Here is a 26,379-nt window from a genome sequence, read left to right on the forward strand (position 1 = left end):
TCCCAAATTCACCCTTCCATCACTGTCCCCAAGGCAAAGACTTTTCTCATCTTTCACTTTAACCATCTCCCGACTAGCCAAATGCTGCTGCTAAAATTGTACCTCCCCTGCTAAGACCACACCAGCCTTTTCATCTCATTCAGACTTCCTGTCCTCATCAACAAGCCCTATCTAAGCTTGCCCTTGGCTAAATCCAGTGTGGCCACTCACACAGTCACAGAACACCAGACATTCCAGTACTTCCGGGAATGATGTGGGCCCACCCGCACTTGTGTGATTCCGCCCCTGCCAGCATGATCTCACAAGCACCATGCCACATGATGGACACCATTTTGAAAAGCATGTTGCCACACCCCCACACAGCATGACCTCACATGCACTATTGTGCAAGATCATGCCAGCGGGCAGGGGACTCTTCAAAATGTCATTCCCCATCCAATATCTGGTGAAACCACATCCAGTTTGGTCTCAGTTCCCGATGGGGGACAAACCTTAGAAAAGCAAGGCTGTCTGGCTTAAAACTAGATGGAGAGCCCGCCTAGCTACATCCCAACTCACTCCTCTCTCCCTTCCCTGTCCTCTTGCCAGCCTATCTCCTTTTGCCCCCTCTAGCTTTGCCCTGTTTATCATGCTGCCCTAAATCCAGAACATTCTCCCTCTCCTCAAGTGCCTTCTCTCTCTTTCAGCCTCTCCTCTTAACCTCCTCCTCCCGCAACTCCAGTCACCATGGATGAACTTACCATCCTTCGTGTCACTCAAGCCCATCCCTGGGGGTTATCTTCAACCCAGCCTTCTTCCTAGATACTCACAACGAGGCAGTGCCTAAACCCTGCCAATTTTTCCTGAGTACATCCTTTCCTCTCCATCCACAACTCCCATCTAGATTCCCATCACCTCATGTCTTGACTGCTGCACCCTCCTCCTTTCCAGCCTTGACAAATCCCATCCTGCCCCATTTGTATCCATTCCAAGTGCTGCTGCAGAGATCGTTTTCCTAGCTCATGGCTTCGAGTACGTCACTCCTCTCTGCATCCCTCCACTGGGTCCCCTTCTCCACTGCACCAAACACAAACTACTGTCTTCACTTCCAAGGCCCTCCAAGCCCTACCCCCACCCATCTATTCTCTGTCACGCGATGGCGGTGCTGCTCTGCCCACGATACTGCCCTTCAGTGCCCACTGGGTAACCTTTCAAACACACTTTTGGGCTGTCCCCCCGGCTGCCCCTTACACTTGGGAGGAGCTGCCAGAACCATCCGCAAAGCACCTCAGTATCTTCCTTTCGATCCCTCCTGAAAACTCCCCTTTGCCCTGGTGCTTACAACGGTTAGGCAGGTGGTGACCACTGCCCATCATGGTGAGCTGTGCTGTACGATTGTTTCTTGCTTCTCTCCCATCTGCCTGTTCTATCCACCTGTTCTCTCATCTGAGACTTCAATTAGAAGATCTTTGGGACAGAGACTGTCTTTTTGTTATACATGTACCGTGCCTACCACAATGGGGTCACAATCACTGGCTGAGGCTCCTAGGTGCTACTGCAATACAAATAAATAAATAATCCCTCCTTCCTTCTCCTCACTACTAATCTCCACTTCTCCTTCTCCTGAATTGCCGTCTCATGTCTCATCTTTCTGTCTCATTCTGATGGTGGTGATGTGGGGTGTGACAGAAGAAAGGAATAGCTCTTATTGGAGGTTGCGAAACTCTCTAGAAAACGTCACTATCTCTATATGACGAAATGATCACAGTGACCATGAAAAAAGCTGGACAATTCAAAGGGAAGGCTGACACGTTTTAGAAAGCACAACTATGCTCCGAACGGCGGTTCCATTCACACGATAGCATGGGGCTCCAGATTTATACTCTCTCTGCGTATCAAACGCGTGCAGTTTGTAAGTGAAGAGCCTCCAACTCCAAGGATCTGATGGTCAAGCTGGGTCTCTTCTACCTCTCACATCACCCCGGTGCATCTGTATTCTGCACTTGGAACTTAGCTGGCAATTCAAGTGATGGTGCACGATGCAGGACAGCATCCAGCAACCTCTTCCCTATCTTCTTATTTTTGTGGCAATTTCCAAAGAAGTGAAAATTTATTTTTTTGTCAGCAAAGGTACACACAGAGCAGCTTCACTGAAAGGTGCCATTTCTAGACAGACAGTCACTTTTCCAATTTTAATTCACAACAAATCCTGCATCTTGGCAGGGGGTTAGACTAGATGTTTCCTGCAGTCCCTTCTAACCCTATGATAGGAAATGAGTTCAGGATAAATGTATCCTTGGGCCTTTCCTGCTCACAATGCAGTGAGCTGAGAAAGCATCAGTCGTAATGATGCACTTCATCAGCTGTACAATTTAAGTCATGTTAAAACCCACACAAATGAGAAACTAGCACGTCTTGAAATTCCTTTCTGAAAAGACAGTTCTGGGAGGTTCTCAAAACTCTGAAAAAAGAAAAGGAGTACTTGTGGCACCTTAGAGACTAACCAATTTATTTGAGCATAAGCTTTCGTGAGCTACAGCTCACTTCATCAGATGCATATCGTGGAAACTGCAGCAGACTTTATATATACACAGAGAATATGAAACAATACCTCCTCCCACCCCACTGTCCTGCTGGTAATAGCTTATCTAAAGTGATCATCAGGTGGGCCATTTCTCAGAATCAGGGCCCACCTGATGATCACTTTAGATAAGCTATTACCAGCAGGACAGTGGGGTGGGAGGAGGTATTGTTTCATATTCTCTGTGTGTATATAAAGTCTGCTGCAGTTTCCACGATATGCATCTGATGAAGTGAGCTGTAGCTCACGAAAGCTTATGCTCAAATAAATTGGTTAGTCTCTAAGGTGCCACAAGTACTCCTTTTCTTTTTGCAAATACAGACTAACACGGCTGTTACTCTGAAACCTGTCAAAACTCTGAGAAATTTGTCAAAGGATGAATTTTCATCAGAAAACATTTTCACTAATAAAATGGCAAAAATCCAACCTGAAACAAGTAACTTTGTAGCACTTTTACTTCCCAATATTAAAATGTGAGTCGCTGGAGGGGGTGGGTGGATATTTGTATCCAGCTCCAGTGTCTACAGCTTCACTTTCTAGCTCACCTTGTATAGTGAAGCAAGCACACACACTGGTACCCAGTGCAGACCATCTCTGCCACCCTAGCTGGCACACAGAAAAGAACACCCTTTGCCTCAAGAAGCAACACTTGAATCTTAGTGCAACTCACGCCCAGGACTGCTAAGAAACAGCTTGAGCTACAAGAGCATTCTGAGGAGCGGCATGCAAGTGAATAACATTCAGTCTCCCCTTTCCCACCGTGCCTTTGCTCTTCACCATGTTAGGATTCATCAGCATGGCATAAGCCAGCTGGGTGCAGGCAGAGCTCTATATAGAGTACAAACCACACACACACACAACACATAGGGTCTGGAGCATACAAGAAGAGAAAAATATGGCTTGCAAGGCACAGAGAAGCATGCACAAACCAAGAGCAAACATGCTGGCCTCTTCATTTGTGGTATCTGGACACGAATAGGTGGAGAGAGATGTATATAAAAACCATGCCAAGTTACCTTGAATAGGATAAGAATAATGTGCTGGGCAGGGCTGGCTTGTGGTTAACCCTGTAGTGCAGGTAAGAACATTGTGCTGACTTGGAGATGGAGTCTGAATTAAACCACTTTCAGGTTTCATACCTGGCCACAGTGCACCTGAATCGGATAAATTGGACCAGTTACAAACAAATACGCTGGGACCAAACAGCATGTTTACTACCCGAGAACAGTTTGTCTGTTTGTCTGTGAGAAAGTCACATATAAAAAACAATATTGCTTTTATTTTGCAATAGCAAATTCCTGATTCTCGGGTTGGATTTGAGCTGCTGAGATAAAGCTAGCTGTAAAAAAACAGCTTAGAGACCAGCAAGGCTAGTTTCTAAACCTTTCAATGGAAAATTCTTTGATCCAACAATAGGAGCTATTGCAATGCTGACACCAAGGAGCCACTCATCACTCTCTGGGACTTGGACTGCTACAAAGTGTTCTCAGTAGCCCAGACTGCTACTCAGTAAGATAATGATCCAGCACTCATTTAGTCAATGGCAGTCCTTCCATTGGCTTCAGTGGACACTTGGTGGCTCCTACAGCATTAAAGGGACATTCAACTTCCTATCTAGTACTTAATTTTTATATTTTTTTTTAAGTAGCATCAGATTCTGCATCTGCCCCTGAATCTCCTGCTGATTCATGTGGTTTTACAATTACACTTGACTATTTGTTTTTAAAAAAATCTTTCCCTTGCTTCTGTGCAAAAACTGACACAAATGGGAAAATGACTGACTGCCTTCAGGGGAAAACAGTGAATTGACTGTATAGGCAGGGCTCACAAATGCCCAAAGTAAACAAACTGCAAACAGAGGAGAATAAGCTTTTCCTCAAATCTCTTACAATTCCAGTGATCTTAAGCAATATCCGTAACAACAGTGGCACACATATAGTATGACTTCTCAATCCATGTGCCCCTTTAAGGCTCTGCCTACTGCACTCAGGCTGGAACTGAATCAGCAAGAGCAACATCTCAACAAGGCAGCCTAGTCTGGAGCAGGGTTCTGCAGACTCGTCAAGCTCCTGATTTCAGCTGCTTTCTGAACTAATTCCAACATCAGCAAAAACAAAAAAATGTGGAAATGGCAGAAGTGCTAAATGACTTTTTTGTTTCACTTTTCACCAAAAAGGTTAGTAGCGACTGGATATCTAACGTAGTGAATGCCAGTGAAAATGAGGTAAGATCAGAAGCTAAAATAGGGAAAGAACAAGTGTAACAATGCTGCCTCTGGCAGGACACTACTGAGAGTATCAATTCAGGACAAATTGCTTAGAGCAGGGCAGTTACAGCCCAAGGCTGGGTTTCCTTTACCATTAAGGCACACCAAACCAGCCAAACAGAGAGGACTTCAGTCTCACCCCCTGGCTAATCATAAGTCATATAAACAATTCCCTTAGACACCCCAGTTTCCCAGTACCACCACCAGTGCCACTCATTATGGGGACAAATGGTTATGAAAACCAATACCCCAGTAAAAGAAAAAAGGTTCTCTCAATCCCAAAGGACCAAGCCCCAGACCCAGGTCAATATACAAGTCAGATCTTACCCACAAATCATGCTGTTGCCAATCCTTTAGAATCTAAAATCTAAAGGTTTATTCATAAAAAGAAAAATATAGATGAGAGCTAAAATTGGTTAAATGGAATCAATTACATACAGGTAATGGCAAAGTTCTTGGTTCAGGCTTCAAGCAGTGATGGAATAAACTTCAGGCTCAAATCAAGTCTCTGGAGTACCTCCACAGCTTGGATGGGTCATTCAGTCCTTTGTTCATAGCTTCAGTTTGTAGCAAGGTTCCTCCAGAGGTAAGAAGCAGGATTGAAGACTAGATGGAGGGGCTCCCAGGGCCTTCTATATTCTCTGCCATATGGAAGGACACCCCTTTGTTCTTACTGTGGAAAATCACAGCAGCAAGCTGGAGTCTGGAATCACATGGGCAAGTCACATGTCCATGCATGACTCAGTTTTCTTACGGGGGGGAACAGCCATTGCTCACATGCTACCTTGAACGTTCCCAGTAAGACTTCTCATGTGGTTTGGAGTCTCCCAAGGTCCATTGTCAGTTAAGTGTTTCTTGATTGGGCACTTAATCTGCAAATTCTGTTCTCAAGAAGCTGACCAAATGCTTCACTAATGCTACTCAAACACATTGAGATACAAATACATAGCCAATATTCATAACTTCAACTACAAAATGATACACATATACAGATAGCATAATCATAACCTTTTTATAGACATCTCACACGACAACCTTTGTACAGTATTTGCTGCAAATATATAACAGTGGTTGCAACAATGATCTATACGGTCACAGTTTATGTCAATAACATCACAAGTAGTTAAAAATTACTTAGACAAGTTAGATGTATTCAGGTCACCAGGGCCTGATGAAATACATCCTAGAATACTCAAGATACCGACTGAGGAGATATCTAAGCCACTAGCAATTATTTTTGAAAAGTTATGGAAAACGGAAGAGATTCCAGAAGACTGGAAAAGGGCAAGCATAATGCCCATCTATAAAAAAGGGAATAAAAACAATCCAGGAAATTACAGACCAGTCAGTTTAACTTCTGTACCCAGAAAGATAATGGAGTAAATAATTAAGCAATCAATTTGCAAACATCTAGAAGATAATAAGGTGATAAGTAACAGGATGGATTTGCACAAGGGCCAAGTGGCTGAGATAGAACTGCTAAAGAGACTCTTCATTTTCTGAAAAAAGAAAAGGAGGACTTGTGGCACCTTAGAGACTAACCAATTTATTAGAGCATAAGCTTTCGTGAGCTACAGCTCACTTCCTCAGAGGAAGTGAGCTGTAGCTCACGAAAGCTTATGCTCTAATAAATTGGTTAGTCTCTAAGGTGCCACAAGTCCTCCTTTTCTTTTTGCGAATACAGACTAACACGGCTGCTACTCTGAAACCTTTCATTTTCTGAGAGCCTCTTCCACATTTTAACTGAGAAATTTTACAAGTAGGATTACTTTTATTTCTTTGTATTTAATTTCCAAGTTCTACTTGAAGGAAGAGGACAGAGGAAAGCAAAATAGTCTCATTTGTCTGGCTCAAGTGCAGATGTCAGCTTCTAGAAGTTTCCTTTACTTTTTTTTTTTTATTAAATAGCCTTCTTGTGCCAATGTTGGTGCATAGGGCAGAAGCCAGCTTTTTCCATTCCTCTATCATTTGCTGCTGCTTCCATTTGTTCTGTGGTGTTCAGATCAACTCTTTGGCCCTCCCTGCTAAGGGTTCTTCTTAAGGTTTCTTTTAGGCACCCTCATTTTCTCACAGCAGTTGGTTTCCACTTGACAGCTTCATGTGGGAGTCTGTGTGTTGGAGTACTGCAGAAAGGGATCGGGAGGTCTTAGTGGATCACAAGCTAAATACGAGTGAACAGTGAAACACTGGTGTAAAAAAAGCTAACGTCATTCTGGGATGTATTAGCAGGAGTGTTATAAGCAAGAAACAAGAAGCAATTCTTCCACTCTACTCCATGCTGATTGGGTGTCAACTGGAGTATTGTGTCCAGTTCTAGGCACCACATTTCAGGAAAGATGTGGACAAATCGGAAAAAGTCCAGAGAAGAGCAACAAAAATGATTAAAGGTCTAAAAATATGACCTATGAGGGAAGACTGAAACAAATGAAAAGGAGTACTTGTATTCAAGAATATAAAAGGATGTTACAAAAAGGAAGGAGAAAAATTGTTCTCTTTAACCTCTAAGGATAGGACAAGAAGTAATAGGTTTAAATTGCAGCAAAGGCGGTTTAGGTTGGACATTAGGAAAAACTTCCTGTCAGGGTGGTTAAGCACTGGAATAAATTGCCTAGGGAGGATGTGAAATCTCCGTCATTGGAGATCTTTAAGAACAGATTAGACAAACACCTGTCCTACAATTCTAGGATTATACATGCCCCAGATATGTCCAGCATTTCCTTCTGATTCTGATGGAAACAAGCTGCTGGCTGATTATTTCTCAGATCTTTTAACTGCTGAAGAAGTCTTTCCAATCAATGTCCAGAATCTTTCATAGGCACTTATTTTTTAAGGTGTCTAATTTTCTGTCTAATGTTTTAATAGACCTCCAGCTTTCGCAGCTGTATGTTCACACCAAAATTATGTTTGAACTGAAAATTCAGAGTTTTGTTCTGGTGACATATATATTTGATTTCCATACATTGTTGAGTTTAGTAAATGTTGTGGATGCCTTTCCTACCCTTGATGTCATTTCCTTCTTGAGGTCTCCATTGGCTAACATGGTGCTGCCCAGGTAGATGAACCGTTCTACTTTCTTGATATTTCTGCCTTTTAATGTGATGTTAATGATTGACGTTTGGGTTTCAAGGATGTTTGTTTTAGCATAACTAACTTTAAGCCCAGCATGGTCTGCTTTTTTTGCCAGGTTGTCTGTCTTTGTAACTTTTCAGGGATGTTGTTCAGTAGCACAATATTATTAAACTTCAGTACTTCTAGGCATTTGCCACCTATTCATGCTGTGCTGGTATTTGTGTTGCTAATACACTTCATTATCCAGTATATGGTAATGCCAATCAAGAGTGCAGATAAAATGCAGCCCTGTTTCATGCCACTGTCCACACCGAACCACTCTGTTGCTCGGTTGTTCATCCTTACAGACCACTTCACATCTTTGTATGTGGCCTTGATGAATTTACGTAATACTGATGGAAACTGCACAGTAATGTGTGCATCCGTGAGAAGTCCATGACAGAACCTTCACAGCTCAGCTGGGTTTGAGTCATCACAGTGAAAGAAACTAGTTTTTAAAAGTAGGAAGTAGTGTATTGTGCCAATTTGATATAATTCAAAGATGGCTGAACAGAACTGGCTCAAATTTGCCAAAGAAAACCCTTCATTTTTGGGCTGAGACCATACATGAAAAGAGGGGTTCAGAAGGAAACTCCTTTTTCAACCCTAACTACAGTACTCACTAAGCACAACTGCTATAAAAATACCTACATATGTTAATGTGATGTAACATATCATCTTACAAAGCCATTCTCATTATTGTTATAGACAGCAGGATAATGCCAAACTCAAAATCATAGACTCATAAAATATCAGTGTTGGAAGGGACCTCAGAAGGTCATCTAGTCCAACCCCCTGCTCAAAGCAGGACCAATCCCCAACTAAATTATCCCAGCCAGGGCTTTGTCAAGCCTGACCTTAAAAACCTCAAAGGAAGGAGATTCCACCACCGCCCCAGGTAAAGCATTCCAGTGCTTCACCACCCTCCTAGTGAAATAGTTTTTCCTAATATCCAACCTAAACCTCCCCCACTGCAATTGGAGACCATTAGTCCTTGTTCTGTCATCTGCCACCACTGAGAACAGTCTAGATCCATCCTCTTTGGAACCCCTGTCATAAATATAAAGAGAAGGATAAACACTTTTAAAATCCCTCCTGGCCAGAGGAAAAATCCTCTCACCTGTAAAGGGTTAAGAAGCTAGGATAACCTCGCTGGCACCTGACCACAATGACCAATGAGACAAGATACTTTAAAAAGCTGGGAGGAGGGAGAAAAACAAAGGGTCTGTGTCTGTCTGTGTGATGCTTTTGCGGGGACAGAACAGGAATGGAGTCTTAGAACTTAGTAAGTAATCTAGCTAGATATGCGTTAGATTATGATTTCTTTAAATGGCTGAGAAATTACGCTGTGCTGAATAGAATGGATATTCCTGTCTGTGTGTCTTTTTGTAACTTAAGGTTTTGCCGAGAGGGATTCTCTATGTTTTGAATCTAATTACCCTGTAAGGTATTTACCATCCTGATTTTACAGAGGTGATTTTTTTTTTTTTACTTTTTACTTCTATTAAAATCCTTCTTTTCAGAAACTGAATGCTTTTTCATTGTTCTTAAGATCCAAGGGTTTGGGTCTGTGGTCACCTATGCAAATTGGTGAGGATTTTTACCAAACCTTCCCCAGGAAGTGGGGTGCAAGGGTTGGGAGGATTTTTGGGGGGAAAGATGTTTCCAAACGCTTTCCTAATAAATAAACCCAGATAAACGTTTGGTGGTGGCAGTGGAAGTCCAAGGGCAAAGGGTAAAATAGTTTGTACCTTGGGGAAGTTTTAACCTAAGCTGGTAAAAGTAAGCTTAGGAGGTTTTCATGCAGGTCCCCACATCTGTACCCTAGAGTTCAGAGTGGGGAAGGAACCTTGACATGGTGGCAGAGCGGTGGAATTAACTTGAAATCATTTTGAGATCAATCTGAGATTTTTTGAACCAGAAAAACAGATTTTAAAAGGAAATTTTTAAAATCCTTTGGGCTGCTAGAAAGCAGGTCTCCAACTGGAAATAGTTGCAAGTTTTTTTTGCTTTGCTTTGGGGCCAGAGCAGAGACAAAAGGGAATTATCTTTTGTGAATTGCAATTTTCTCTACCTAAAGGCAGAGTAGTTAACCTCCTGCAGGGAAATTCACAAGTCTTCACAGACCTGAAGGTTTTTGTTTTTTTTTTACACCTAAAAGTAACTAGAGGGGTTTTCTGCCTATTTGCCTGGAGACAAAGGTGTTAGGGTTTTGGGGGTTTTTTTTTAATTTTTTTTATTGTTGTTTGTTGTTGGGTTTTTTTCTTTTTTTGGATTTTTCTGTTGGCTGACAATCACTATCAGAGAATATAGGTATCCTATTACAGCACAACAAAATTTTACAAGCCAAGTTTTGTTTGTTTTATGTCTAACCCTCGGGTGTAAAGTTAGTTAAAAACAGAGAGGTAAAGATGACAGACACCAAGGCACTACACAAATTGGAGTTAGCCAAACTGGAGGCAGTGAAAGAAGCCGAAAAAGCCCTAGAAGCTGCTCACAGGAGAGCAATGGAGGCAAAGGACAAAGAAAGGGAGGCAGTGAAAGAGGCAGAACACCACCAAGTGGCTGCTCACAGAACAGCTATGGAGGCAAAGGCCAAAGAACTGGAGGAGAAGGAAAAAGAGAGAAAGCATGTGGAGGAAGAGAAGGAAAAAGAGAGGAAGCATGAACTGGAGATGGAGAAGGCAAGGGCTCAGCAGAATATACCAACAAACCCTAGCAATCCTTCTCCAGGTACCACTTCCCATCCCAGAAAGTTCCCCACCTACAAGGCAGGCGATGATACCGAGGCCTTCTTAGAAAACTTCGAAAGGGCCTGCCTTGGGTACAGCATCTCTACAGACCAATACATGGTAGAGCGGAGGCCGCAGCTCAGTGGACCCTTAGCTGAGGTGGCGGCTGAAATGCCTAAGGCACAAATGAACCAGTAAGAACTGTTTAAAACCAAGGCGAGAATCAGAATAGGGCTAACACCCGAGCATTCCCATCAGCGATTCAGAGCCCTAAGGTGGAAACCAGACATCTCATTTACCCGACATGCCTACCACACTGTGAAACATTGGGATGCCTGGATATCAGGAGCAAGTGTTGAATCTCCAGTAGATTTGCCCTTCCTAATGCAAGTGGAACAGTTCTTAGAGGGTGTTCCTGAGGAAATAGAAAGATACATCCTAGATGGGAAACCCAAAACTGTAATCGAGGCGGGGGAGATTGGAGCCAAATGGGTGGAGGTGGCAGAGAAGAAAAGAACTGGTCGCAGTTGGAGCAGATACCAGAAGAGACAACCTCAGACCACACCCTATTACCGGGGGCTGCCCAAGGCTCCACCTACCCCCCAAGGAACCCTCCAGCCACCTTATCGTCCCACCACACCGTTCTCCAGCAACCCACCTCGCCCCAGTGACCCGTCAGCTGGACGATGTTTTAAATGTAACGAGCCGGGGCATGTAAAGGCCAACTACCCCAAGAACCCCCCGCGCCCCTTTCAGGTAGTTGAAAGCAGCTATCAAATCCCCCTTCACTCTTCTCTTCCGCAGACTAAACAATCCCAGTTCCCTCAGCCTCTCTTCAAAAGTCATGTGTTACAGTCCCCTAATCATTTTTGTTGCCCTCCCCTGGACGCTTTCCAATTTTTTCACATCCTTCTTGTAGTGTGGGGCCCAAAACTGGACAACATACTCCAGATGAGGCCTCACCAATGTCGAATAGAAGGGAACGATCACGTCCCTCGATCTGCTGGCAATGCCCCTACTTATACAGCCCAAAATGCCATTGGCCTTCTTGGCAACAAGGGCATACTGTTGACTCATATCCAGCTTCTCGTCCACTGTAACCCCTAGGTCCTTTTCCGCAGAACTGCTGCCTAGCCATTCGGTCCCTAGTCTGTAGTGGTGCATGGGATTCTTCCGTCCTAAGTGCAGGACTCTGCACTTGTCCTTGTTGAACCTCATCAGATTTCTTTTGGCTCAATCCTCCAATTTGTCTAGGTCCCTCTGGATCCTATCCCTACCCTCCAGCGTATCTATCTCTCCTCCCAGTTTAGTGTCATCTGCAAACTTGCTGAGGGTGCAATCCACACCATCCTCCAGATCATTAATGAAGATATTGAACAAAACCGGCACCAGGACCGACCCTTGGGGCACTCCGCTTGATACCGGCTGCCAACTAGACATTAAGCCATTGATCACTACCCGTCGAGCCCGACAATCTAGCCAGTTTTCTATCCACCTTATAGTCCATTCATCCAGCCCATACTTCTTTAACTTGCTGACAAGAATACTGTGGGAGACCACACCAAAAGCTTTGCTAAAGTCAAGGAATAACATGTCCACCGCTTTCCCCTCATCCACAGAGCCAGTTATCTCATCATAGAAGGCAATTAGTTTAGTCAGGCATGACTTGCCCTTGGTGAATCCATGCTGACTGTTCCTGATCACGTTCCTCTCCTCTAAGTGCTTCAGAATTGATTCCTTGAGGACCTGCTCCATGATTTTTCCAGGGACTGAGGTGAGGCTGACTGGCCAGTAATTCCCCGGATCCCCCTCCTTCCCTTTTTTAAAGATGGGCACTACATTTGCCTTTTTCCAGTCATCTGGGACTTCCCCCGATTGCCATGAGTTTTCAAAGATAATGGCCAATAGCTCTGCAATCACATCCGCCAACTGCTTTAGCACTCTCGGATGCAACGCATCCGACCCCATGGACTTGTGCTCATCCAGCTTTTCTAAATAGTCCTGAACCACTTCTTTCTCCACAGAGGGCTGGTCACCTCCTCCCCAAGCTGTGCTGCCCAGTGCAGTAGTCTGGGAGCTGACCATGTTCGTGAAGACAGAGGCAAAAAAAGCATTGAGTACATTAGCTTTTTCCACATCCTCTGTCACTAGGTTGCCTCCCTCATTCAGTAAGGGGCCCACACTTTCCTTGACTTTCTTCTTGTTGCTAACATAGCTGAAGAAACCCTTCCTGTTATTATTAACATCTCTTGCTAGCTGCAACTCCAAGTGTGATTTGGCCTTCCTGATTTCACTCCTGCATGACTGAGCAATATCTTTATACTGCTCCCTGGACATTTGTCCAAGCTTCCACTTCTTGTAAGATTCTTTTTTTGTATTTAAGATGAGCAAGGATTTCACTGTTAAGCTAAGCAGGTCGCCTGCCATATTTACTATTCTACCTACACATCGGGATGGTTTGTCCTTGTAATCTCAATAAGGATTCTTTAAAATACAGCCAGCTGTCCTGGACTCCTTTTCCCCTCATGTTATTCTCCCAGGGGATCCTGCCCATCAGATCCCTGAGGGAGTCAAAGTCTGCTTTTCTGAAGTCCAGGGTCCGTATTCTGCTGCTCTCCTTTCTTCCTTGTCTCAGGATCCTGAACTCGACCATCTCATGGTCACTGCCTCCCAGGTTCCCATCCACTTTAGTTTCCCCTACTAATTCTTCCCGCTTTGTGAGCAGCAGGTCAAGAAGAGCTCTGCCCCTAGTTGGTTCCTCCATCATTTGCACCAGGAAATTGTCCCCTACACTTTCCAAAAACTTCCTGGATTGTCTATGCACCGCTGTATTGCTCTCCCAGCAGATATCAGGGTGATTGAAGTCTCCCATGAGAACCAGGGCCTGCGATCTAGTAACTTCCGTGAGTTGCCGGAAGAAAGCCTCGTCCACCTCATCCCCCTGGTCCGGTGGTCTATAGCAGACTCCCACCACGACATCACCCTTGTTGCTCACACTTCTAAGCTTAATCCAGAGACTCTCAGGTTTTTCTGCAGTTTCACACCAGAGCTCTGAGCAGTCATACTGCTCCCTTATATACAGTGCAACTCCCCCACCTTTTCTGCCCTGCCTGTCCTTCCTGAACAGTTTATATCCATCCATGACAGTACTCCAGTCATGTGAGTTATCCCACCAAGTCTCTGATATTCCAATCACATCATAATTCCTTCACTGTACCAGGACTTCCAGTTCTCCCTGCTTGTTTCCCAGGCTTCTTGCATTTGTGTCTAGACATTCAAGATAACTCACTGATTGTCCTGCTTTCTCAGGATGAGGCAGGAGCCCTCCCCTCTTGCGCGCTCCTGCTCGTGCTTCCTCCCGGTATCCCACTTCCCCACTTACCTGAGGGCTTTGGTCTCCTTCCCCCGGTGAACCTAGTTTAAAGCCCTCCTCACTAGGTTAGCCAGTCTGCATGCGAAGATGCTATTCCCTCTCTTCGTTAGGTGGAGCCCATCTCTGCCTAGCACTCCTCCTTCTTGGAACACCATCCCATGGTCAACGAATCCAAAGCCTTCTCTCTGACACCACCTGCGTAGCCATTCATTGACTTCCACGATTCAACGGTCTCTACCCAGGCCTTTTCCTTCCACGGGGAGGATGGACGAGAAGACCACTTGCGCCTCAAACTCCTTTATCCTTCTTCCCAGAGCCACGTAGTCTACAGTGATCCACACAAGGTCATTCTTGGCAGTATCATTGGTGCCCACGTGGAGAAGTAGGAAGGGGTAGCGATCCGAGGGCTTGATGAGTCTCGGCAGTCTCTCCGTCACATCGTGAATTCTAGCTCCTGGCAAGCAGCAGACTTCTCGGTTTTCCCAGTCGGGGCGGCAGACAGATGGCTCAGTCCCCCTGAGGATGGAGTCCCCAACCACCATCACCCTCCTCCTTCTCTTGGGAGCAGTGGTCGTGGAACTCCCTTCCCTACGACAGTGCATCTCATGCTTTCCAATCGGCGGAGTCTCCTTCTGCTCCCTTCCCTCAGATGTATCATCTAGTCCACTCTCTGCATTCGTACCTGTGGAGAGAACATAAAAACGGTTGCTTACCTGAATCTGCATTGCTCGTACATGGACGTTCTCCTTTCTTCTTCTGGAGGTCACGTGCTGCCAAATTTCTTCACCGTCCTTCTGTCCCCGCTGCGCAGCATGCTCTGAATCTTCAGAATGTTGTGCCAGTAGAAGCAAATCCTGATGTCTGGCCAGGAAATCTTCAGTTTCTCTTATGCAATGCAGGGTCGATACTTGTTTCTCCAGATCTTGAACCTTCTCTTCCAATATGGAAACCAGCTTTCACTTAAACCTCTTGGGCTGAAATTTTCCATGTTGGGTATCTACCTCAGATGGAATTTATTTATTTATGAAAGTTTCAGCAAAAGTGGTTTAGCTGTCCATTATGGGGAAGTACATAGACTCACAGGACTGGAAGGGATCTCGAGATGTCATCTCGTCCAGTCTCCTGCACTCACGGCAGGACTAAATATTATCTAGACCATTCCTGACAGGTATTTGTCTAAACCTGCTCTTAAAAATCTCCAATGATGGAGATTCCACAACCTCCCTAGGCAATTGATTCCAGTGCTTAACCACCCTGACATTTAGGAAGTTTTTCCTAATGTCCAAACTAAACTGCCCTTGCTCCAATTTAAGTCCATTGCTTCTTGTCCTGTCCTTTGGGGTTAAGGAGAACAATTTTTCTCCCTCCTCCTTGTAACAACCTTTTATATACTTGAAACTGTTATCATGTCCCCTCTCAGACTTCTCTTTTCCAGACTAAACAAACCAATTTTTTCAATCTTCCCTCATAGGTCATGTTTTCTAGACCTCTAATCATTTTTGTTGCTCTTCTCTGGACTTTCTCCAATTTGTCCACATCTTTCCTGAAATGTGGTGCCCAGAACTGGACACAATACTCCAGGTGAGGCCTAATCAGCGCAGAGTAGAGTGGAAGAATTACTTCTCACGTCTTGCTTACAACACTCCTGCTAATACAGCCCAGAATGATGTTTGCTTTTTTTGCAACAGTGTTACACTGTTGACTCATATTTACCTTGTGGTCCACTATGATACCCTTCCTAGGCAGTCATTTCCCATTTTGTGTGTGTGCAACTGATTGTTCCTTCCTAAGTGGAGTACTTTGCATTTGTCCTTGTTGAATTTCATCCTATTTACTTCAGACCATTTCTCCAGTTTGTCCAGATCATTTTGAATTATAATCCTATCCCCCAAAGCACTTGCAACCCCTCCCAGCTTGGTATTGTCCACAAACTTTATCAGTATACTCTCTATGCCATTATCTAAATCACCGATGAAGATATTGAGCAGAACTGGACCCCGAACTGATCCCTGTTGGACCCCACTCATTATGCCCTTCCAGCATGACTCTGAACCACTGATAACTACTCTCTGGGAATGGTATTCCCATCAGTTATGCACTCACCTCTTAGTAGCTCCATCTAGGTGGCATTTCCCTAGTTTGTTTATGAGGTTATGCGAGACAATATCAAAAAGCTTTACTAAAGTCAAGATATACCACATCTACTACTTCCCCCCCATCCACAAGGCTTGTTACCCTGTCAAAGAAAGCGATCAGGCTGGTTTGACACAATTTGTTCTTGACAAATCCATGCTGTTACTTATCACCTTATTATCGTCTAGATGTTTGAAAATTCATTGCTTAATTATTTGCTCCATTATCTTTCTGGGTACAGAAGTTAAGCTGACTGGTCTGTAATTCCCTGTTTTGTCCTTATTTCCCTTTTCATAGATTGGCACTATATTTGCCCTTTTCCGGTCTTCTAGAATCTCTCCCGTCTTCCATGACTTTTCAAAGATAATCGCTAATGGTTGAGATATCTCCTCAGTCAGCTCCTTGAGTATTCTAGGATGCATTTCATCAGACACTGGTGACTTGAAGACATCTAACTTGTCTAAGTAATTTTTAACTTGTTCTTTCCCTATTTTAGCCTCTGATCTTACCTCATTTTCACTGGCACTCAGTATGTTAGACGTTCAACCAGCATCAACCTTTTTGGTGAAAACCAAAACAAAGAAGTCATTAAGCACCTCTGCCATTTCCACATTTTCTGTTATTGTTTCCCCTCCTCCTACAATGCTCTCCTTAAAAAAATGTAATAACCACTTTACTGAGAAGCTCTAGTGCCATCACGCATTTGGGTCAGAAATGTATTTTTTCCCATCTGTCTGAAAATCTGCTCAAATTTAGCCAAGTTTACACATGCTTAGTAGAGTTCTGTTAGAGTCTACCAGAGTTATCCTCCATCCATCCACATGGAGTATGCTCAGTCCCCTAGCTCCTACCTGTTGACCAGACTCAGCATGTGCCATCCCCACAGAGTGAGATCATCCTGGGGCTGTTACTAAATTTGTTAAGACAATACATCTTTCAGTGCCGACCTCACATTTGGTTAAGGACAAAATTTTAAAAAATAGGAACCTACCATTAGGCTCCTAAATCCATACTCAGACAACTGGTCAGGTTTTAAATGGTGCTGAGAATACAAAGCTCCTACTAAAGGCTACTCCTGGGGGAATTCTGCACCAAAAAATTAAAAATTCTCTGCATTATATTTTAAAATTCTGCATATTTTGTCAAAATAACAATATAATTAAGCCAGTTTCAATTATTTTGATAATTTATTTCAAAATACCTGTCAGCAAACATGTCTGTAACAATACAGACAAAAAAAAGATTCGGGTATTGTTTTTTTTTTACAAATACATTCCTTACTAGGCACATTAATATAGAACTTTGAATAATTCATTCAAACTGCAAAACAGAAACTTATTTCCTCCACCCATAAGAAGCAATGCAAACGTTTGAGGGAGTTAGTGTTAACAGAGAAACTGAGGGAGAGGAAAGGAGCCTGGAGTGAACCTGGTGGGTTATTGGGTGTGGGTGGGAGAGGTATGGAACAAATTTTTTCGGGGAGGAAGGGAGGGATTGCTAGGGAGTTGGGGAGCCTCCTCCATGCAGACCCTGGTTGACCCCAAGCCTCTCCCATTCAGTCAGGCACATCTGCCCCTATCCCCACATCCCCATGTGGCTCTGCAGCCCTCCTCTCCCATCCCCTTGTGGCCTTGCACCCCCACTCTCATGCAGTCTCTGGCTCAATGCTGTCATCCCACTAGCTCCTGAGCCCATACCCCAGTCTATCCAGCTCACTAGCCATTCTGAACCCCAGGCTGTGGAGACACACACACACACACACACACCCCGCAACCCTGTGCGCCCCACTTTGTCTGTTCTAACCTGGCTCCACGGGCAGGGTGCTGGGATGAACTTCTACTCCTGGGGGAATTCTGTGCCACTGTGCACAATTTTTTTCCCCGCACAGAAAATACATTCTGCCCCAGAAGAGCTGCAGTTCTGTCTTTTGCCCACCCGAGGCTGCTCTGGTGCCAGAACAGCCCGTAACTGGCTGCATGCATGCTGCTGGCGGTTCTGACACCATAGCAGCCTCTGGTGGATGAAAGTCAGAACTGCAGCACTTCTCAGGCAGAATGTATTTTCTGTGGAAAAAAATTCTGTGGCCAGACATGAATTCTGCACATGCCCAGTAGCGCAGAATTCTCCAGAAGCATTAATGGCAATGGGAGCTGCAGGGCTCTTAGTGCTTTGGGAAATCAGACCAATTCTTTAGATGCCTAAATATGGACTTAGATTGAGTGTCTAAGTGCCATTGTTTAAAATCTTGGCCTAAACACTTTCACAAAAACAAACAAAAAAAACCCAACCAAATCCACACACTGTTAGGATAATCAATGAAACACATGTAGGAAGACAAGAGAACACACAGAGCAATGCATATTCTTCATGTTTCCAGTAAATGAACTATCAGTTCACAGGTCATCTATGGTAGCAACTGAATGAACCTCTAAACAAATGCTCAGATTAACACAAAACTATATGTGACTCAAACAACATCCTGAAATCACAGACCAGATACACAGCGAGGCAGACACACATGAACTCAAGACTATAGAGATTGACATTCTTGTTTCATTTTGCTCAGTACAGCGTGATTGTTCTATGTATTCCTACAGCGAACAGAGTGTTCACGAACAGTACATGTGAGTGAAGACCTAGATATCAAGAGAGCTGCAGCACTGTAAGTTTCTCTGTGCTGACCCCCCGCTTCACATGAAAGGAATCACCCCTTTGGGTGAAATGGGAATGCAGTCTCCACCATCCACACAGATCTCAGGATCTAACAAGATGGACACCGGGGGCCAAATGCAATGTAGGTACCCACTAGGGACTCTGCTGACACCACCAATTCAGTTGACCTCTTTCCATGAACATACCCAAAATGGTAATAAATCTTGGTCATTACTGACACAGACTTGGCTGAAAGTGCTGAAGCACAAAGTCCTCAAAGTCACCCAATTCCCCGCCTCCAAAGAGCCAGAATTTCTAACAGACACCCCCACACACATACATCACCGAAGACTCCTAGTTCTATAGCTTTCATCCAGCTAGTGTCATGAATCTGTCACTGCAGGTTTTTAAGAACAGGTTAGACACACACTTGTCAGGGATGAACTAGATAATACTTAGTCCTGCCTGAGCGCAAGGGGCTGGACTGGATGACCTCTCGAGGTCCCTTCTAGTACTACTATTCTATGATTCTATCAAAGGGCAAATATCTGAACACTAGTGCAGAAAAGAAGATGGTACGGAGGAGTCAGACCCTCAATATATAAGTAATTAGAAGAGGAATCATTCCCACTATCTTTTTTTTTTTTTAAACATGCCTATTTTGACCCCAAGAAACACCATCGTTCTCCGATTTCACAAATGAGATAACAAAGCTTGCACCATTTCAGCAGCCAGAGCTGGGGATAGAACCCAGGTCTCTAATAAAATTGAGCCAAATCTCTTCCACTTTGTGAAATTTTCAGAAGCAATATGGCAAATTGGACAGTGTTGCCAACTCTCTCAGGTTTACAGTGAGAGGCGCAATTTTGACCCCTACTGTAGGAGCTCTGGTGAAAGGAAGAGCATGTTACTCTCTGTCGACTAGCCCATACAAGGAGACGTGACATACACACATTTCAGTGGGTTACACAAGTATTGTAAGACAAGAGTGAGATGCTGGGCACCAGAATTGGTTAAACAGCATAGCGTCTCTTGGGGTCATCTGTGGGGACTGATCCCTGGACTGTGGATATAAAATCATGAGCCACTACCACTTAAGATGAAGAACTAGATCTCTTCAAATGGACGCAGCTGCAGAGTATTATGTGGTCCAGCTGCTAACGGGTGATAAAGCCATACTGTTTTCATGTAAGTTACGGAAGCAAACTGCCACCCACACACTAGAGAGGAGGCAGGGGGAGTTCAGAAATTGGAACACAGTCCAAAAGACAGGATTGATTTCTGTTTCTCTCATTACTTTTGCGGCAATCTTACGATTTCTTGGCGTCTGACTCATAATTTTTTTAATTTGGGGGTTCACAATATTAGAAAATGAGAAAATCCAAAGGAAAATTCAGTGGTACAATCACTCATGACACCCTGAAATGGCTAATGCAGAACTTAAATGTTACTGTAATGTAACCATCTGTTTCAGTGGCTTAATACATAACAGGAACTACGGAGCTAAATACTATTATTAGCTAAGTAATCTCAAAGACAGTGTAACAGGCAATCTACATGCAGTGAAATGTGAGGTGAGGCAACAGGTCTTTTAATACAAGCCAATAGGCCAGTACTAATGTACCAGCAAAAAGGAAAGAAAGAGGATACCTAGTGCAGAGATGTTACACTGGGCAACACTGGAGAGGTGCTTTGTCCCATTTCACCTGCTACATAAATCAGCACTGAAGCAGTCAAGTAATAATTTGGGAAAACTGTAATCCCCAAGCATCAAACATCCCTGCAGTCAGCTTGCCAGTCCACCAGAATTAACTGAGAGTACATCAGATTTTTTACAAGATCTATTTAACACGACATTCCCACCACAGAGACAATGCACTTTAAACCTGAACAGCTGTCAACTAAACACATTATTCCCTCATTTCCAACTGTTCTATTATTGAAAGCCAAGCCTGTGGTCTTCTGTAAGTTCTTCCCTCTAAAATGCCTGGGAAGTTTGCTGGAAAAGCAATGGGCATGGGAAGTACAATTATATACATTGTTTGAAGAGAATTTAAAACCTTTAAAACAACTTTTCTGTTGACGTTTTACCAAAAGGAGGTAGTCCATAGGTCTGGGTTGTCTGTGGGTAGATGGCATAAGGTTGAGTCTGCTGTAGAGCTTGATACTGAGTCTGACCAGGATAAGGGGTCATCGTTTCGGATATAGGTACAGAAAGGATATGTGCATATGGCCTATAAAAAAAAGAATTAAAATGTTCATATTATGCAGCTCTCATCATGCACAAGAACATCCTGAAAGGGTGCTTTAGAAACATGTGCTAATTATAAATACAGAGATATTTGCTTTTTAAGGAACTCAGGAGGAGAATATACCAGCTGATAGACGCTCTTAGGCCTCATTTTCCGTGATGCCAAGCACCCACATCTCCAAATGAAGTCTTAAAGAGCTGTGGGTACCCAGCATTTCAGGGAAGTCAGGGTGCTTTCCCACAGTTTTAGTAGTTTCAGAAGAGTCTAAACGAGTTAGTGACAAGCTCCACCAGTTTCAGTAGGATTTGAGCACAGAGTTCCCTTAGAAATCCCAGCCAGTATCATTAATATCAATTAATCAAAGGGATATACAGTTACAAATGTTTAACTGTTAAAAAAGTAAAAAACGTTGCAAGCCAATTAAAGCCATCCCATCTGTTTGGCAACAAAGCAATGCCTTAGGACTTGTCCATACTACAATTTGTAAGTGCTTTAACACATTAACACACAACTGCAGCATGAGGCTCTGAGACTGCATGAAGGCAAATATGGGGAATTAAGATATCTAGAAATTATTGTGCAATGGGAGAAAATACTAAAATCTACAAGTATAGAAGAAGGCTGGGGCATCCTAAGACGAAAATCAAGGTGATGATGGCGATTTGTCTTAAAACAAGATAAAGAACAAGCAGATGACAATGTGGCTTGAAGCTCTGAGCTGAGGTTTAAAAAACTATACTGAAGTGACAGAGCAGGGAGCAACTGAACAAGACTAATCAATCAATAAAGGCATTCCAGTACCACAGTGAAAGGCACAGAATCTGGAAAGAATACCTGATAGGGAAAGAAAATAGCAGAATGAGCTAATAATAGCCAATAAGGTTAACAATATGAGAAGGGTTTTATAATAAAAACAACAAGGAGTCCTTGTGGCACCTTAGAGACTACCCAATTTATTTAGGCATAAGCTTTCGTGGGCTAGAACCCACTTCATCAGATGCATGGAGTGGAAAATACAGGAGCAGGTATCCAGGAAAAATAAACTAACATGAAAGTAAAGCCATTCATAAATGAGGAGGGTGAAATAGCAGTAACATCTCTTAAATGGCTTAATAAATGTTTTTTTAAAATCTAACTTCATCAAGAGAAATAAAGGAGATGTTTGGACAATTAGGAAGTAATGAAGACCTAATATTAATAAGAAGCAGGCAAGGGAACATTTAGGATTTCTGTGAGATCCATTTTTCTACAGTCCGGATGACACACATCCTAAGTTTGTAAGCTTACCAAACCATTATTTATGAAAAGTCATGGAGTACTGGGGAGGTACCAGAGGATGGCTGGCAGGGGAGAGAAGGCGGTATCAATCCTCAAAAAAGGAAAGACAAGTGATCCTAGAAATGACCAACAGGAAACTACATTCAACCGCTAATAAAACGGAACAAAATATGTAAAGTAAATGGTAAACATCTAGGCTGGGGTTTTCAAAGGAGGCTAAAAGGACCTCGAGTCCCAGTGACTAGGATTGGAATACCTAGCTCCCTTTTGAGAAAATGTTAAACAATGTATGAAGAGAACACTGGAGATGTAACATCTGATTATTCCCATTTCCTTTACATTTGATGCTGACAGCTCCTTTTCCCAGGTATGCAAGTGCTTAGATGTCATCAGTGCCTAAATAAAGAGGGACAGTTGACGCTAAATATTGGTGAGATGGAAGGCATGTTGATGGGAAGAGGGAAATATCTGTAGGAAGTAGCAAACACCATAACATCTTCCATCAAGGGCATCTATTCTCAAATCATCGAGATGATATGCAGCATAGTGCCCAGAGCCCCTGACTGAGATCAGGGCCCATTGTGCTAGGTGCTGTACATGTATACAGTAAAAAACAGTTGCTGCCTTGAAGAGCTTCCAATCTTAGACCCAGTCTTACAAACTCATGCAAATGGTTAATTTTACATAAGCGAAACCACAGATTTCAGCAAAATTTCTCACACGGCTAAAGTCAAGCATGTACATGTTTACAGAACAGGGGCTAAACCAACAAGACATACACCAGGTAGAAGAAAGGGAGTATTATCCCCATTTCACAGATGGAGAACTGAGGCAAAGATAAATTGAGTGACTTGCCGAGGGTCACACAGGAAATCTGTGGCAGAGTGAGGAACTGAACCCAGATCTTCTGAGTCCCACAGGGGCCTTCCTAGATACCTCACTGCTACCAGATATCCAGGTAACCACAGCTGGTAAAGATATCTTTTTTCATCTGTGGCAAATCAGATAGAGGAGGACCTGGCATTGAGATCTGTACACTCACCACCTTCAAGCTAGATACTACAATGCACTGCCACCTGGGAATGAAGGCTCAAGACTGAAAAGGCTCATTATGGTTCAGAAGGCAGCAGTTTGCCTGCCCATCAACATAAACTGCCAGGTGTTCTACTTTTGACCCTCACAACTGTCCTTACTTTTTCCTGTTGTCTCCCGTAATTATTTGAGTCCCAGGCTCAGTGGATCCTCGCCATAGGCTGGGGGAGAGCCCTTTAGCCATAGGCGGGCTTGCACCTGCCCACCTCCTAGAAACCAATAGGAGGACACTCTTGCTGGCATGGAGCTGCTACTACTGGGCCCAGAGCACCCGCTTCAGCTTCGTCTGGGCCGGATTCCCGCCCCCCCCAACCTCACCAGCTGGTGCTCTCCCTGGGCTACTGTTGCTCCTTGGGAGACCCTGCTGGCCTGCTCCCCAGAGGGGGAGTGAGGACCTCGCCACTGTTTTGCTACCACCTGTGGGGTCCCTCCTGCCTGTCTGCTGGTTGCTGCTGTCTGAAAGCCTGCTGCTGCCTTGGGGAAGAAGAGGAGGACCTTTGCTGCTGGGAGAGCTCGCAGGACCACTGCAGGACACTGTGGAGGGGGCTTACTGCAGGACTGAGCGACTTTTTCCATCTTTGCTCTTGTGGTGGTGGTAGTTACTGTTGCTGTGGGTGCAGGGGGAGCAGCGCAGAGCCCTCCCCCGGTCCATCTTTCTCCCCTCAATCACCACCACCACTCCTGCCCCCTCTATCACCCCCCCACCTACCACCTGGACCTGTTCCTCACCCACCACCTGGACCTGTTCCTCACCCCTCCGCTCAGCCGCTTGCCTTGCCCCTTTTTTCCACCATTTGGGACTGCAGCAGCACCAAGCAAGGCCAGTGCTATGCAAGTACACGTGGGCACAAATGTCTTTCCCCTCCCTTTGGACTTGCCCTCCCCTCCTCTGCTACTTTCAGCTGGTGCATCTCCCAACCCTCTGCTTTGCCCACCGGCCTTCCCACAGCAGTTTGCCCTCTTTCCCCTTGCTGCCCATATTTGCCCCCACTCCCGCTCAGATCTCACAGCAGTGGTTCTGCTTGTTTGCCTGCCCCGCTCCAGTCCCTGGGAGTTTGCCTGCCCCGCCCTGGCCCCTGCAGTTTTCCTGCCCTGGCCTGCTTCCAGCCCGTTCCTTTCTCCATTGCCCTCCCCTCCCATCCCCTCCCCCATCGTCCAGTCCCCTCGTTAAGTGTGCCCAGGTCCCACCCCTACGGGCTTGTGCCCCTTCCCCTTTTATGTTGAGCTCCTTTGTTCACTGCACCCCCCAATGATATTATAGTCCTTCCCCTTCCCAGTGCAGCAGGAGGCACCGGTATTTCCAACATGTGTTGGTAATTGCGCCCCTTCCCCTCCCCTGCCTTGACTGGTGTCCCTGAGATCCCCCCACCCATCCCCCTTGGCGCCCTCCTCCCCTACTTGCAGCCAATTGTGGAGGAGTAGTTGGCCTTTTCTCCTCCCCTTTTCTCTCCTTTCCCCCCCTCTTTCTGGTGTGCGTCCCTGTCCCTTCTGAGAATGGCATGGGAAATAGCGGATGAGGACCCCGGGTTGACCCTGCTGCCCCCTATCAACCTCTTCCCCCATCCATCCCAAAAATAACAAACTACCAGGAACATATCAACGCAGTGTTCCAGACACAGCACTGTTTCCCCAAACACCCGGTCAAACTCAGAGCCCCAGTCCTGATGTTCACCTCCCTTACTCCAGAGCCCTACACCATGACAATTTCACTCCTCAGGGACAAGGGAACTGTCAAGAATAATTCAGGGTGCTAAAAGGAGCAGAACTAGAAGCAATAGAATAAAATTAAGGGAAGGAACAATAAAGCTGAATATGAGAGGACACATCCAGTTACTGTTAGACTGTGAAACAGACTCCAAAGAGAAGTGGGGGAAGCTCATTCACTTGGAATATTTATGACTAGAGAAAACAAAGCACTGGAGACAACAGGGAACCCTTCCACACTCATCTACGTGAATTAGATCATGGGTACAATTTTCAAAAGGACCTAAGTGACACAGGAGCCTAAATCCCACTGAAAGTCAGTGGGGTTTGGGCTCCTAGATCAGTTAGATTCATTTGGAAATTTTAGCCCTTTCCTTTTTCTCTCTCTCCAGTGTGTCTGGATTTTATACATAAGGAAACGATTTCATTTTCACTCATGTCCAGTTTGTTTATTCACTGACTACCTTGGGCTTGAGTCTATAATACATTATGTTCTCAGTCATTGCTAAGGTATCATGTCACTTAGTAATCACTAAAGGCCCAATCCAACCCCCACTGAAACCAATGGCAGTCTTTCCATTGGCTTCACCGTGTGCTGGTCTGGGTCACATATGCAGCAATGCTAATTTGTTGTCTCTAAATATACCATTCTGCAATGTGAAATGTTCTACTAAATGCAGGTTGAGATGGTAGGAGGGGAAGGTTAATATAAGAATGGACATAGTGGATCAGACCAATGTTCCGTCTAGCCCAGTATCCTGTCTTTCAGCAGTGGCCGACGCCAGATACTTCAGAGGGAATGAACAGAACAGGGCAATTATCGAGTGATTCAACCCTTGTTGTCCACTCCCAGGTTCTGCAATCAGAGACTAAGGACACCCAGAACATGGGATTGCATCCCTGACCATCTTGGCTAATTAATTGCCATTGATGGACCTACACTCCATGAACGTATCTAGTTCCTTTTTGAAACCAGTTATAGTTCTGGCCTTCACAACATTCCCTGGTAGAGAGTACCACAGTTTGACTGTGCATTGTGTGAAGAAATACTTCCCTTTCTTTGTTTTAAACCTTCTGCCTATTAATTTCATTGGGTGACACCTGTTTCTTGTGTTATGAGGAGTAAATAACACTTCCTTATTCACTTTCTCCACACCACTCACAATTTTATAGACCTCTATCATATCCTCCCTTAGTCATTTCTTCTCCAAGCTGAAAAGTCCCCATCT

At 44.4% G+C, this 26,379-nt stretch overlaps 1 protein-coding gene across 6 annotated transcripts in view; it reads right to left on the reverse strand.

Annotated features, from left to right (window-relative positions):
* The window catches only part of EYA3 (EYA transcriptional coactivator and phosphatase 3), a 140,109-nt gene that overhangs the window by 37,534 nt on the left and 76,196 nt on the right, over positions 1–26,379 (reverse strand). For 4 of the 6 annotated variants that reach the window (XM_073317485.1, XM_073317486.1, XM_073317488.1 and 1 more), the window contains 2 exons: positions 20,916–21,058; positions 3,577–3,714 (listed from right to left, as the gene is read on the reverse strand). In XM_073317485.1, coding sequence (XP_073173586.1) covers positions 3,577–3,714; positions 20,916–21,058 — 281 coding nt within the window. Of the gene's footprint in view, positions 1–3,576; positions 3,715–20,915; positions 21,059–22,363; positions 22,444–26,379 lie in introns of those variants that run through there. The other 2 variants (XM_073317490.1, XM_073317489.1) reach the window with 2 other exon arrangements.

Source organism: Lepidochelys kempii, chromosome 19 (assembly GCF_965140265.1).
Source record: "Lepidochelys kempii isolate rLepKem1 chromosome 19, rLepKem1.hap2, whole genome shotgun sequence".
In the NCBI taxonomy this organism is placed as follows: Eukaryota; Metazoa; Chordata; order Testudines; family Cheloniidae; genus Lepidochelys; species Lepidochelys kempii.